The 14,223-nt window shown below is 42.5% G+C and overlaps 2 protein-coding genes across 3 annotated transcripts in view; both read left to right on the top strand.

Moving 5' to 3' along the window:
• The window catches only part of LOC117052842, a 40,775-nt gene extending 40,303 nt beyond the window's left edge, over positions 1–472 (top strand). The window contains exon 20 of the mRNA XM_033160142.1: positions 120–472. Within this exon, the coding sequence (XP_033016033.1) occupies positions 120–194 (75 nt within the window). The 3' untranslated portion in view covers positions 195–472. The remainder of the gene's footprint in view (positions 1–119) is intronic.
• A 6,913-nt stretch (positions 473–7,385) lies between these two features.
• On the top strand, positions 7,386–14,223 carry LRAT (lecithin retinol acyltransferase). Of its 2 annotated transcripts, none has more exons than XM_033159946.1 (3): positions 7,386–7,486; positions 9,298–9,984; positions 13,545–14,223. In XM_033159946.1, the coding sequence occupies exons 2-3, from the start codon at positions 9,391–9,393 to the stop codon at positions 13,695–13,697; spliced, it is 747 nt and encodes a 248-aa protein (XP_033015837.1). In that variant the 5' UTR covers positions 7,386–7,486; positions 9,298–9,390; the 3' UTR covers positions 13,698–14,223. The 2 variants fall into 2 exon arrangements, with proteins under 2 accessions (XP_033015837.1, XP_033015838.1); XM_033159947.1 differs by lacking the exon at positions 7,386–7,486 and adding an exon at positions 7,720–7,889.

Here is a 14,223-nt window from a genome sequence, read left to right as displayed (position 1 = left end):
GGAAGGGAGTTGCTGTTCAAAAAGGGGAGAGTCACTAGGGAGACATATCCCCCCCCCGGTTTGAATAAGAAATTACCTTTGTTTCTGCATAAAGTGATTTTTTTTATTTGCTTTCACAGGGCAAGGCATATGGGCAGATGCTGTTGGACTTCCAGATTAAAAATGTTCCAGATTTAAAATCTTTGATAGAATAACTATCAAATCTTTGGCCTCATTCAGTTTTCAAACAACGTCAAAACACATATCAACCCAGAAGTACATGATTCATTCAAAAATCAAGAAACCACAGAAACGTTTTGGTGGCAATTATCAGTCAAAACGTTCAGCTAACGCCCATGCACAGATAAGGAAATGTTCTGAGTAATGCCAGATTTGTTGCTTTGAAAGTGACTGGTATTTCCTGTCTAGCGCATTGGATGAAGAGCCTATTTATTTCCTGTTAATATAATTAAGCAATAAATTTTGGAATATCTTTTTGAGAGATAACCACTGCCCCCCCCCATGTTTGTCCTTCACTGCTTTCTGGTACAGCAGTAGCTCTAGCAGCACTGTAATATAGAGTTTGCTACCATTAAATCATTGCTATTTGTTTGCAGATAGATGCTACTTTATGGGATCCAGGAATTGTTATTGCCTCAGTCTGCAGGAGGTCTAATTATACTAGCAACTCAGAAACACATGATTTTTAATGCTTGCTCAGTCTTGTTTGCTTCTTCCGTCTTACATGGTTATTGAAACCTGGCATCTAGATTAGCACTGCTTTCATTGGAGGCTTCCAAATTCCTATTTGGATTTAAAAACAAAACTTGTGTTGTGTCCCAGCCTTCCCCAATCTGGTTCCCTCCAGATGTTTTGAACTACAGCTCTCATCGCCCTTAGCCAGCATAGTTCCATGGTAAATGGATCACGGAGGATGGGTTTTTGATCCAAAACATCTGGAAAGAACCAGGTTGGAAAAGGCTTGGTTTCAAAATGTTGCATCAGTGGTTCAAAGTGTGTTCAGTATGCAACCAGTTGGGTATGTATATTCAGTAAATGGTGTAGTATGTATTTTAAGTCAACATGAAGCAAGATAAATGATACGTTATACAACTAATGAAAAATCACTCTGGATTTCTCCAGATGCTGTTGAGCTATTCCATACTCTTGAATTGGTTTCCCAATTGGTCAGGAAGAGGCAATTGAAAGGAAGGTAATCAGACAAGACGAGCAATTTGAAGTTCCAGTGATTGCACATCCACTGGGAGTTAAAACTTCATGAGACAAGGTGGAAGCTGGAGTCTCCCCCTGAATGCACTTTAATGTAAGTTTTATAAACAATGACAAAGATCCAAAGAACTAATTTAGATCAGCTTAAAGATGTGGGGCAAGCCGGGTGATATTTTGTATCCCACACCCTTTGATAGAATCGTAGAATCATAGTGTTGGATCAGACCCCAAGAGTCATCTAGTCCAACCACTTGCAATGCAGGAAACTCAAGTAAATCATACATGACCACTGGCCATCCAACCTCCAAGGAAGGAGAGTCCACCACCTCTCATAGAAGTCTGCTCCACTGTCAAACAGCTCCTACTGTCAGAAAGTTATTCCTGATGTATAATCGGAATCTCCTTCTTGTAACTTGAAGCCATTTCTTTGGATCCTAGCCTGCATCTTTCGTGTGATAGTCCTTTAGATATTTAAAACAGCACACCAACATGCCATGTCACAAGCTGCCTTTGAAACTCCTTCCTTGCTTTGTCATGGCAAGGTTGGGTGGGTGGACAAAACTGAAGACCCATAAATACAAGCAAGCCCTTGGACTCCTTGGGGATGTTGAACTAGTAGCTTGGTTCTTTGGATGTTGGGCTAATGAACTTGAAGGTCACTTTTGATGGCTGGTACAATGTGTTAAAAAGATACTACCTCCAGATAAGTCCACATGGGGACAGACCCTGAATACTGGGAAGTGGTTACTTATCCTACTTGTGCAAACCATGGCCTTTAGCTAGGGATGGGGAACCTGGGGGCTTTCTGGTGTTGCTGAACTGCATATCCCATTATGCCTAACTATTGGCCATGCTGGCTGAGGCTAATGATGTCCAGTAATGTCTGGAAGGCCACAGATTTCCCCTCCCTGCCTTTACTTTTTTTTGGAATTGACCAAATATTAGTTTAGAGTACAGGTAGTCTGTGCTAACCTGGTGCAGTGTAGGTGTTTTGGACTACAACTCCCATCAGCAACAGGTTGGCATGGGCTGGTTAAGAGTCCAGGCATCAGAAATCCTGATCCATTCATTCTGTAGTACAGTGAAGAATGGTATACAAGTGCATGCTTCACTGAAAATGACAATACAATTTTTTATTTTGGAATTTTTATTTTATTTTTAGAATTATTATTTGTAGCTGTTAAGTGCTTGAAATATATATATAACACTAGTTTGTACTATGTTATAACTTTTCCAGAATCTTGTAGGCACATATTAAATTCAAGATCTGTACACAGATTTTGCACATTCATTCCTCCAGAACAGCATACAAGCCACTGTTTATCAAGATTACATTTGAATATGTTGATCGAACTTTGGACTTGACCTTGAGGCTTCTGTACAGAACTAGTAAAATAAATGGAATCAGCAGTTTTGTTGTGTCTCCCTTTCCATCTTTCTTCTCGTCTGTTGACTTTCTCTAGGCACATCGTAGTATAATGATGTCCCAAGAAGCAGCAATCTTAACGTATTCCAACTTCATCTCATTATATAGTCACAGAAAGGTAGTTGTGCCTTGAATGATGAGACAGACTTTTGTGGTGTTGTTTTCTGTTGCAAAGAGACTCAGCTTGCTACATGATTTAAATTTTGTTTTCACTTTCTTGTCTGGATAAATCAGCAGGGGCAGGCAGCTTTATTCAGTAGGCATTGATCCACCTAGCAAGGTGGTTGCTTCTGAAAAAGAAGAAAACAGCTGCTAGAGGTTGGTATGGAGAAACAGTAGATGTGGGAGGGCTTAACCCTACCAGTTGTTTTCCCCCTTGAAATCTCACTCCCCAACAGCTTTTCCCCTTCAGATAGAAGTACTAGCATCTTTTTCCCCTGCAAAAGGAAAAGCCATGCTGGGTTTGGGACACTTTGGAGTGGAAAAACAACTGTCTTAGAAGGAGTTATCCATCTCCTGCCTTATTTGCTGCCTCTCCACTCCTAAGTTTCCTTTCATTTTTTAAAAAATACAGGAAAGCTACACAAAACTATACATGATTAATAGTTTTGCCCAAAGACTTCTGCAAAACATTTCATATCTCATGTCCCCTACTACACACACCCAAAAGCAGATAAACAGTTAATACTGCATAATGTTTCTATTTGTGACCCATCTTAACAAGGACTGGACCACTGGGAAACTCATTTTGTGCAGAGAATGGGAAGTGGCTAGCTGCATTCATTTAAAGTCCATTAGTCAAGTTAAGCATACATTTAAAAAGTCAGTCATCTGTAGCATCCTTTTGTGCATGAACTGACTGCTCTGCCTCTGGGTGTGCTGCCACCAAATGATTCCTTCCTTCCAGCAGCTCTCCTGTGAATAGGACTCCAATTTTTGTAAGAAAGCTGTGTGTGGGGTCAAATACATTGGCCCTTTATAGTGCGATCCTATATGTCTTTCCAGGAGTAGTTTCAGTTCAGTTTGATTTTCCAAGTGAGTTTAGGATTGCAGCCTTAGCATAGTTAGTAAGGACAGTCAGTTCTAAATCAGATTTTCAAGAAAGTTACAGAGCGGTGATACAAAAGGTGATGATTAGACAGGAAGTTGGCAGAAAATTCACACATGGTTAAGTGAAAATAGTGCAGAAGAGGGAATTTCAGCAAGCCTAGTTTGCAAGTCAAGTACAGCTACTCTGCCCTCCTTTGCATCCGGACACCCAGAAGAGAATTCCAAAGTATTTTTAATACCCCCCTCCTTGAAAATAGAAAATTATTTTTGCAAATAAAACTATGGGGGAGGAAGAAAGGAATGTAACCAGCCTCATATAACTAGCATGCTTTAGTCTAATTAATTCATGAAGGGGTTAAGACCATAGCATAAGTTATGCCAGGCTTAGCTCACCTTGGTGGGCTCTAGGTCAGTGCTTCCCAATTAGCTAAGTACTGCAGACCCTCTGTTTTTCAAAAGCCAAGCCATGGATCCCCTACTTTTGAAAATGCTGTTATTTCTGTGGTAGTTTTTGTTATGTGAATGGTACTACCATACCATCAAACATGTCCCAGTGCAAAACTGGGAATCATGGCTTCTGGGCCATGTTCCTGCACGAATTACATGACCCATGCAAGAGCACAATACCCCAAAACGTGCATTTTTGGGTGTCATATTCTTGGGCCTTTTTTGGGCGCTGTGCTCTCTTGTCTATATTTTCTATAGCACATTTTAATGGAGAAAATGTATTTAAAGTCTGGTTCTGATGCACTGTCAACAAAATTTTGCAATGGATGGTATTGAGACTGCATGGATATAACCCATACAACCCTGTGTTTACTCAAAAGTAAGACCATTTTAACATTGCATCTTTACAGTGCTACCCTAATACTCAGCAGTAAATCACAGTGAGGTCAATGGGGCTTACCATTAGGTGGGTGGATTGCAACCTTTGTGAGTCACTAGTTGAGCTGTGATGTTAATCCCTAGAATGAGTATTGCAGATTTAAATACTGTAGAACAGTAATGCAAATTTAGGCTATATTTTAGTTCTGATAGATTTGTGTCCATATGACATTTCTCTTATCGAAAATAATGTGTAGCAACATATTTGTTGCTACAGTTGAAACACCTACACACACACAATCTCCTATTTTGATCTGTATGGAGCAAAGTCATTCTTAATTGTTCAGTCCCCAAACGTCATGGCATCCAAGGGTACCATAGAAAATACTGTAGTTATTTAAAGTTTACTCAACTTGTTTCAAAGGTATTTAGTTTTGTCTTTCCTTAAATAGGAAATTAGTTGTATGTGAATGATAGCCAACTAAATAATTGATTAGACCCATGGAAATCACTAAAATTAATTTAAACACTGTAATTTCAATGTGTCTACTCTATGACTTACGTCTTTTGCCTTTTATGAAAGTTAGAGAAGGTCCTTGATAAAGGGTGATGTGTATAGTATGCCCTCTATAACATCTGTGAATGTTCTCCTCCTGGTTTACACACACACACACACACCGTTTTGAAATATATATTTAAACTACCGGTAATTACTGTTGCTTTCTGCATCTGAAGCTCCCAACAGCACAGGGACAGTGACGTGCTAATTTCAGAGAGTGGCTGAGTATACAGCTGAATTTTCTGGAGCTGCAGTCAGCATGGGATCAAAGCATAGCTTTTCAAGCAAATGCAACACCCCCCCCCCCAGCCATCCCTGCTAATGAGCTGCCAGGTAAGGTGAAACTATCTGTTGTTTCCCCATCTTGTTAGTGGAAGTAGTAAGAAAAGGGATGCTAGTTTTTTCATTCATTCCTTTTGAGATTCACCCAAGCAATCAAGGCTTTTGGCCAGAACCCTAAATAGCAGCTCTGGTTTCATGGGCCATTTCCTCTCTGGATTTATCTGTAATGTACCCCTTCATTTGGGAGGATTAAGATTAAATGGCACGGGAAAATAAAACAAAGGCTGTCTGTCTAAAGAAGGAGTGAAACATCCTGGAAACATCTTTCTGCACGACTAAGAACCAACACTTAGCTCTCTCTCCACCTGATTTCCAGCTCAAGTTCCCACTGACAATACTACAGAGAGTTGCATCTGAGGGTGTGTGTGTGTAGCTATGCAGCCAAGACTAAAATGCAACAAGTTCTCAAAGCCATACATCTAAAAGAAAGAGAAGCAGAAGATTCACTTAAAATAAGTGTCATGTAAGGATTCCTAGTTGTGGAACAGAGTGGAGATCTGGGCCATTTCCTTCTTAATTCCACACGGATCATCTGAAATAGATTTCTACAGTAGCCATTCAGGGTCTGAGGCTCACATTATGTTGCTGTTGTTGTTCAGTCGGGTCTGACTGCGTGACCCCATGGACCAGAGCACGCCAGGCACGCCTATCTTTCACTGCCTCCCACAGTTTGGCCAAACTCATGCTAGTTGCTTCGAGAACACTGTCCAACCATCTCATCCTGTCGTCCCCTTCTCCTTGTGCCTTCCATCTTTCCCAACATCAGGGTCTTTTCTAGGGAGTCTTCTCTTCTCATTACATTATAGCATTTGTTAAATTACAAAATCCACATTAGGGCAACATCCTTATTAGGTCAACCAACATGTTACAAAATAGTGCACAAGTTTGTGAATTCCCAAGATCTCTACATAAGGGTAGATGCTGGAGCCACAGATGGAGTCTGCATTGTGGTGGTGTGACCAAGGACAGGTAAGCCAAGGGCCTATCAAGGGGAGAAGATCATAGCCAGGACAAGAGTGTGAAAGCAGCCCTTCTGTTGCTTATCTCCACTATCGATGAAAACGAGCTGAAACAATTGCGCAGGAGAATTCTCATTTTGCAAACATCGATGCTGAATATAGCATGCCGTCACTGCTTGGCTCTATTCCCCCACCACACCCCTTTCCCCCATTGTTTTCCCTTCACAACTGATGCCCCCGGCATTCTCTGCCCCCGGAATTTGAATGGGTGGGGATGGAGGGAGAAGTCTTGCTCATTTTCTTAGTTTAATATGCTTCCTCAATTAAAAGATTAACAATAGCAGGCAAGCCTCTGCCACCGCTATCAGATCTCTTTGCAACATATAGCCAGGAGGAGAGTGCCAGGTGTGCAGCACTCTTCCATCTAAGAAACACATCCCAGGTGCTCTTGGGTGTGTTCGAAGTGTGTGTCCAATACAATTCAGTCGGTAGAGCGTGAGACTCAATCTCAGGGTCGTGGGTTCGAGCCTCACCTTGGGCAAGATTCCTGCATTGCAGGGAGTTGGGCTAGATGACCCTCATAACCCCTTCCAACTCTTACGATTCTGTGACACTCTGGGCTGCGAGTTCCTTCCTAGCAACTCTGGTTAGGGAAACCAGAGGTGCGCCTCCCTCCCTCTTCCCTCACCGCCCCCGCCGATCCTCCTGCTGCTCCACCAGGGAGGTCCTTAGGCAGCACTGGCTGCCCGGGCGGGGAAGGAAACTCGTCGTGTCAGGGCCCATCGGGATCCGTTGCAGTTTTGGCAAAGGGGATAAAAAAGAAACAGCTCCACGCCTCTCTCCCGTTCAGTCCCAGCGGCGCTTTGAGAGAAAAGGGGAAAGGGGAAGCTCTCGCTTCTTCTAAGCACAAGGCGAGAGAGATCCGCCCCCTTTTCCCGGTGCCCCGCCCTCTCCCCTTTCCAGTGGCCGCTTTTCTCCCTCTCCGGATCCGGAGCGCTTGGGGGCGAAACACACACAAAAAAGTGAGCCTGGCAGGGGCTGCTAGAAAGAGAATGGCGGGTTGCGCGGTGGAGTAGCCTCCCCCGCTCCGGCTGTCAAGCCCTTGTCGCCTTCCAGGTAAGATGAATGGCCCCCCCATCAATCATGCTTTGCAGCCCGCGGGAAAGCTGCAGACTCCGCTGGGCTACTAAGCATAGTAGCCTCCGAAAGGGGCAGAGGAGGAGGGGGGGTTAGGGGAGAAGCAGCTTGATGGGCTTGGGGTGGGTGTTGAGTTGAGGCTTTTGTTTGCTGGGATTGACCCCTCCGCATAATGGATTAGCAGAGAATCAATCTTAACCGCGAAGCACGCCGGCTCCTTTAGCGCGTCTCTCTGGCTTCCCCGGCTGGGGCAGCCCAGCTAGTCTGCCGCCGGCAGACAAGCCGCCGAAGAGTCTTGTGGCACCTCGAGGCTGGCGCAGTTGTCGTGCCAGACGTTTTCGTGGAACGAAGCCCACGTCATCAGTGTTATCCTCACCTGCAGGTACGCGCGCGCACACACACACACACACACGGTGGGGGAGGACAGTGTAAACAGTGGCGTCAGAGGGAAAGGAAATGCAGAATGTTAAAACGGTGATATCCATACATGAATAGATGTGTGAAGTGCAAGATTACCCCCCCCCCACAAGCTTATTATTATTTTATTTTTCGTTTGAGCAGAAATACTGGCCCATTCTGAAAGTGGGGGGAATGACTTTTAAAGGATCGCTTGCTTTTCTCCTATCATTTTGCTTCTCAATCACTAGAGTTTCTTTAGCACCTTCCTTCTAAGAACACTGCAAGTACCTCCATGGTGCATGAAAAAATTAGCTGGGGATGGGGTGTGTGTGGAAAGGGTTTGTCCATGCTTTTGTTTCTTGTCATAACAGAAATGTATACCTTCCCCAATTCTGTACAGATCTGTTACCTCTCTAAAAGTTAAAATAAAATGATACATTACAATTCTGGGGAAAACTAAACCACTTCCCAAACTTCTGCCAAACTGAAACCACATTTGACAAAAAGCCCTATATATGTTGCATTGGAACTTGATGCTATCTTACCTGGAAACTATGTGGAAAGGTATGCTTTGAACACTCACATAGGAAATGCAAATAAATGAACTTCTATCGTGGCATTTGATCTCTTACCATCTTGCAAATTCAGATATATAATTTTAAATGTTAAGTGCCAAGCTGAGTTCATGTATATGTCAAAAATGAATCACTTTCATCAGTAAGCAGATCTCTGTATTTTTCAGTCAGTACATATATAAACTCAGATCCAATTTGCATGGCACACAACAAAAATCCTTTCACTTAGAGGTACCTATCAACATTTTCCTAATTGACTACATGGCAAGGTTTGAAAACCCATTCCTATTGGTTGCAGTGGCAATTACTTGAAAATAAGGCTGCAAACACATGTGCAAGGAAATAAGGCCCAATGAGCACATTGGGGCTAACTTTCATGTAACCATCTAATCTATACAATTAAAAGTCTGCAATTCTAATATTTACCTGGAAATAATTTCAGGGTGCCGTAAGTATGCAGCCTTGTAACCCAAACCCCTGCATATTTACTTGGAAGCAAGTCTTACCGAGTTCAGTGACAACTTACTCCAAAATAAGTGTATGTTGCAGCTTTTGTGTCTCAAATAGTCTCCCAGGATGGTGCTCATTAGTCATAATATATCACAATCTGAATCAAATGCCTAATGATTGCATTGGTACTTACATCACTCTAGGCTTTCAAGCTGTTCATTCACTAAGTGCCTGCATTTTGATAAGTACATGTTCTAGGTGATTTTGTATGTGTGCCCATTCTATATACTGAATGCATAATTGGGACTCTTGTAAAAAGTTTCTGAAAGAGTCACTTTCTGAGTAGAGGTCTATTTCACTCCACAGTAACCACCCACTTGCCTATCTGCCAATCCAAACTGATGCTGGTTGTGGGACAGCCCCTCTTGCCATGATAAAAAGGCAAGATGCTGAAGCTGAATGAGTCAGGAGCAGCTGCAGCCGCAAAATAAGAATAAGATCAGCACCATGAAAAACCCCATGTATGAAATAGCATCCCTGCTACTGGAAAAGTTTCTGCTGCTTGCCAACTTCAAACTTCTTGGTGTGGGCTCCAGTGCAGAGGAAGAAAAGAAGAAACAATGCTGTTATTATGATACCACCTATTTCAAGCCAGGGGATTTGCTGGAGGTGCCCCGAACACTCTTCATTCATTTTGGCATCTACCTGGGGGATAACCGGGTGGCTCACCTTATGCCAGATATCCTGCCCGCTCTCACCAACGACCAGAAACAGATCCAGAAGGTGGTGACTAACAAGAGACTCATCTTTGGTGTCATCACTAAAATGGCCAGGATCCGTGTGGACACAGTGGAGGACTTTGCCTATGGAGGCTCTATTCTGGTAAACCACATGGACAAACTCTTCAAGAACAACGTCCTGTGTGATGAAGAGGTGGTCTGCAGAGCAGAAAAGCTGGTGGGTGCCACTGAATACAGCTTGCTGTGGAACAACTGTGAACATTTTGTGACCTTCTGCAGATATGGCTCTCCGGTCAGCTTCCAGACTGAGAAGGTAAACTGCCACTGTACAAATCTAGCCAAGCAACCTGGCAAAAGGATTCAGAGTCCTTGCTTTGAGAGCACAAAGGGACAATTGCACAGTGGCTTATCTGTATTGGACTCCGTGTTGTGCATTTATTTATAACCTATTTCTATAAGCATTTCTCACTTGCACTTTCCTTCCCCAGAACATAAAGTAAGCTGCATGAGTTGAGGGTGTTTCATTTTTGGTTCAGTCTTGTGCCTTTAACTATTAGTAACCAACCATGTTCCAAAATCTCTAACTATCCATAAATACCTATATAGTGCCTTTTATGTTAGTGGTTAAGATTAAAGTCCAAGCTTTCCTTACCTGTCCCAACAAGACTGCTATCCAAACACTTACGGTAATGTATCTCTGAGCCAGAATAAACAAAAAAACAAAAACAAAACTGTCCAGCCATTCCATCGTCTGGGAACAGGGCAGTGTGAGCTGATGCTGCCAAGGAAGTATAGAGATCCTGCTGTAGCACCAGCTATCCAGTTTTCCTGTCTGAAAGCAAATCTGGGCAGAGAGCTATTCAATTCCCAAAAGATTTTAACTAGAGCCTTCTCTGTTGAAGAGAAATGCTCATCTTCCCATTCCTATTGGAGAAGTGAAGGTGATCATCTAATCCTGCTCCTAAGGAATGTAATATTAATTATTATTATTATTATTATTATTATTATTATTATTATTATTATTATTATTATTATTATTATTAAGCTCAGTATTTGACTACACTTAATTCTTTTAAATTTTGTTTCTTGTGAGTCAAGAGTGGGCAAGTCATTGTTTTAACATTCCACCTGCCTCTCTTAGATCCAAGCCCAGACATCTATAAAGGGCCCACTAATTCTAAATAGAATTTGGCCTTAGACTGCTGACAGAATGCTAGATTTGGTATTTTGAGTACTTTCTACCTAGTGACAATGGTGCTGGTTGCAGGAATTGCTATATAGTGTATATATTTTCCCCCTTTTCCCTAATGAAATGATTCCCTGGAAGGCTTACAGTTCAAGGCTGTTGCAGATTCTGGCTTTTTAATACTCTTGCAAAAATGGATAGGCTAAAGGGTGCCACATGCAACACTGGCCTCTCTCTTCCCTTCCCTCCCTTTCTCTGATGCCCCCTTGCATCTCTGCGTCCCAAAGGCTTGCACAGCTGTTTGTTCCAGCAGCCCTAGCTACAAGTTCCCCAGGTGAATGGTGCCTCTGCGCCTGGCCAGGGGGTGCTTCCCACGCCATGGGGCAGTGTGATGGGGCACCTCTCTTTGGGGCAGGGGGTGCAGCTCAGAGACCAGGGGCAGCAGCTGCCCAGAGGACTCCCAAGGAGAGGAGAGGGAACACTCCACAAAGGAGGGTATTTGAAAAAGGGTGAGAGGCTGCCAGCTCTGCAGGCAAGGGGTGACATAACTGGGCTCCTGATCCCCAAAGGGGTGCCTCAGAAAGAAGGTAGTTGGTCAAGCGAGCTGTGGACTCAAAAAGATTGAAAACGTGTGGGCTAAGTTATGTCCTTTCCTTTTCCACTCTCATCTTTAGTGTGTGAAAACTTCTGATTCATTGGATTGGCTGCTATCTAAAAGCAGAACATGTAAAACAGCAATCTGAAGCACAGCACATCCTCTGCAGAACTTGAGTTCAGTCCTGTTTTGCTGAATGTATGTTTTAGTCAGGATTTATTTCATAATGTTGAGGGTGGCCCTATGTGAACCCTCCATCTCAAGCTTAACAGTGTTAAGGAAATAGGTCTCTTCATATGGGACAGCTGGGTACAGGGAGTGAAAATGAACACTGGTTTAGGTTGTACACTGTGTACTGTTCTAACAGGCAGGGGTTTGGCATTGCAAAAGTAAAAAAAAAAAGTTCATCTTTCCCTCCATCAGAGGGTAAACACATGATATTTTTGGTGTGGTTTAGCAAACATCTAGATGTGATGCCCTGAAATTCAAGGTTATGATTCTCCTTTGTAGCTGGGGATGGTGGTACTAAGAGCAGAGCTGATCTCTTCTCCACCATTCAAGAGAAATAAAGGTACATTGTGCAGGGACTAGGGGCAGTAGTAGCAGCAGCAGCCCCAGGTTAGCTCAGAGGCGTGCTTTTACAAGCTGAATTTGATGAAGTCTGCAAAAGGAAGTACGTCAGATTTATTTAGGTACCAAGCAAATAATTTCTTGTAGTAGAGGCAGTGTTTCTGGGTGGCTAATTAGAATGGATCACATATTACCTCTCTGTACCCAATGCAAGCAGGAACAGAGCAAGGGCTATTTTGCTTTAATTTCTCTCTCTCTCTTAAAAATATTGAATCTGTGTGAAATGCCAATGAAGTCATTTAGGTTTGCCAGGTTTCTGACAGACAAAACCAGATTTTAATTGGTGTTACTGTTCAGCACTGTTAATCTAACAGAGTTTTTGTATACAGTACTGCTTTATTTGTCTAATAAATGGCTTGGCTGGAGAGAACTTGCAACTTTTAAACCCTTAAGGCTGCCTGGTTTGGTGGTTTTTTTTTAAAAAAAAAAATTGTATGTTTCCTTAAGAAGTAGGACAGCTAGTTCTGAAGCCTTCATTTGTTCATTTTAAAAACAACAGCCGACCCCCACTATTCAACGCCTCACTTGGATGTCACTAGTGGATTGGCACATTCTGAAGACTATTCTTTCCCCCTTTCTGTTCATTTCACTCCTGCCATCTCATCCCAATGCAATATTCTAGTAAATAGTAAATGGCAGGTATCACAGTTCTGCTGACATTTTGTCCTGAAACCACAGGAATGATGGGGTAGTTGAGATGGGGGTGGCTAGAGAGTAAGCAGTCAAGGCATATACTTTCAGTCCATCAAAACCGACTTGCTAGAAAGCTCTGAAATACCATCATGTAAAAGTTAGCAGAGAACTGAAACCAAATTCTAGCCAATGTCATCATGCAGTACGTAATATAATTATCCAAATTGTTTTAGAAACACACACAGCATCTGGGAAATTAGAAATTCAGGTGGATGGGAAGTGGGTTCCTGACCACTGGGGTACCTACTCTTAACCTGTAGTGTCTCTCTGTGGTCTCAGGTAGAGCTGTTTCCCTGCCCTGCTGCCTTGAGATCTTGGAAGTTTTGAACCTGTGGCATTTTGCATGCAAATGGTGTGCTCTTCCACAAAGCTCTGAGTCCTCCCAAATAAACAAGGGTGATTCAAGATCCTTTGTAATATCACTGAGGATGTTGGGGTGCATCTCTTAGATCATGCAGCATAGTTGCTTGTAACAGCAAAACATTTTGGACTAGCCCTGCTAAATTTCATTTTAAAAAATTAAATAATACCTAAGCCAGTTTGCTATATAACTTACTTCCCTGTAAGGTGGTAGACTCTCCTTTGTTCAACCAGGACTAGCTGGTCACTTTTTGGTGTGTTGTAGTAGCAATTCCCTGCATCAGCAGGAGGTTGAACTACATGAGCTTTAAAGTCATTGCCAAATCTATGATTCCATGCATGCATTTATTTCTCAACAGGAAGCAGCCCTTAATTTGCATTCTAAAAATTTCTGCTCTGATTTTTGCAGTTCTGTGAAACGGTGAAGATGATTATTCGGGACCAGAGGAGTGTTCTTGCTTCAGCACTGCTGGGACTAGTTTCTATACTCTGCCTGGGTCTGGCACCTTCTACTACCCTCCCTACCATCATTATTCCATTCATTTTGTGGATGGCGGGTTAAAGGCATCCACAGAGCTTGTTAGAAGTTGTAAATAGAATGTACAATGTATTTATGAAAGCTCAAACACCTTTCCAATATTGTGTACAGAAGAAAAATGTGGCATCCAGTTGTGTAATGATTTAAATGCATCATTGGCCAGAATATGTAATAGCTTACTGTGTAAGCCACTGGATTTTGTGAAAATCTTTCTAGAAGGCAAATTTAGCAATGGGTTCATGGGATTTATGGTACTCCCAAGCAAGCATTCCAAAACTGCATTCCTAATCTCAAAAGTGAATTCTAATGAAATTTATAGGTCTAACTCCCAAGTAAATGTGCATAGGTTTGGACAATAGGGGTAATATGGGAAGAGGTGTCTTTCAGAATATCAGTGAAACGGGGTATTAGAGTCCTTAGCTAGTTGAGAGGGGACAAATAGGGAATGAAAACAAGCTACTAGCATTCAGCATCCCTTCCAGTTGTACTTTGAAGTCTGTTGTTTCTAAACCAAATGCAGTGGGAATAAAATAAGTCCAGATGTGTGTTT

This window comes from Lacerta agilis, chromosome 9 (assembly GCF_009819535.1).
Source record: "Lacerta agilis isolate rLacAgi1 chromosome 9, rLacAgi1.pri, whole genome shotgun sequence".
Lineage (NCBI taxonomy): Eukaryota > Metazoa > Chordata > Lepidosauria > Squamata > Lacertidae > Lacerta > Lacerta agilis.
This window is presented reverse-complemented; position numbering and strand designations above follow the sequence as displayed.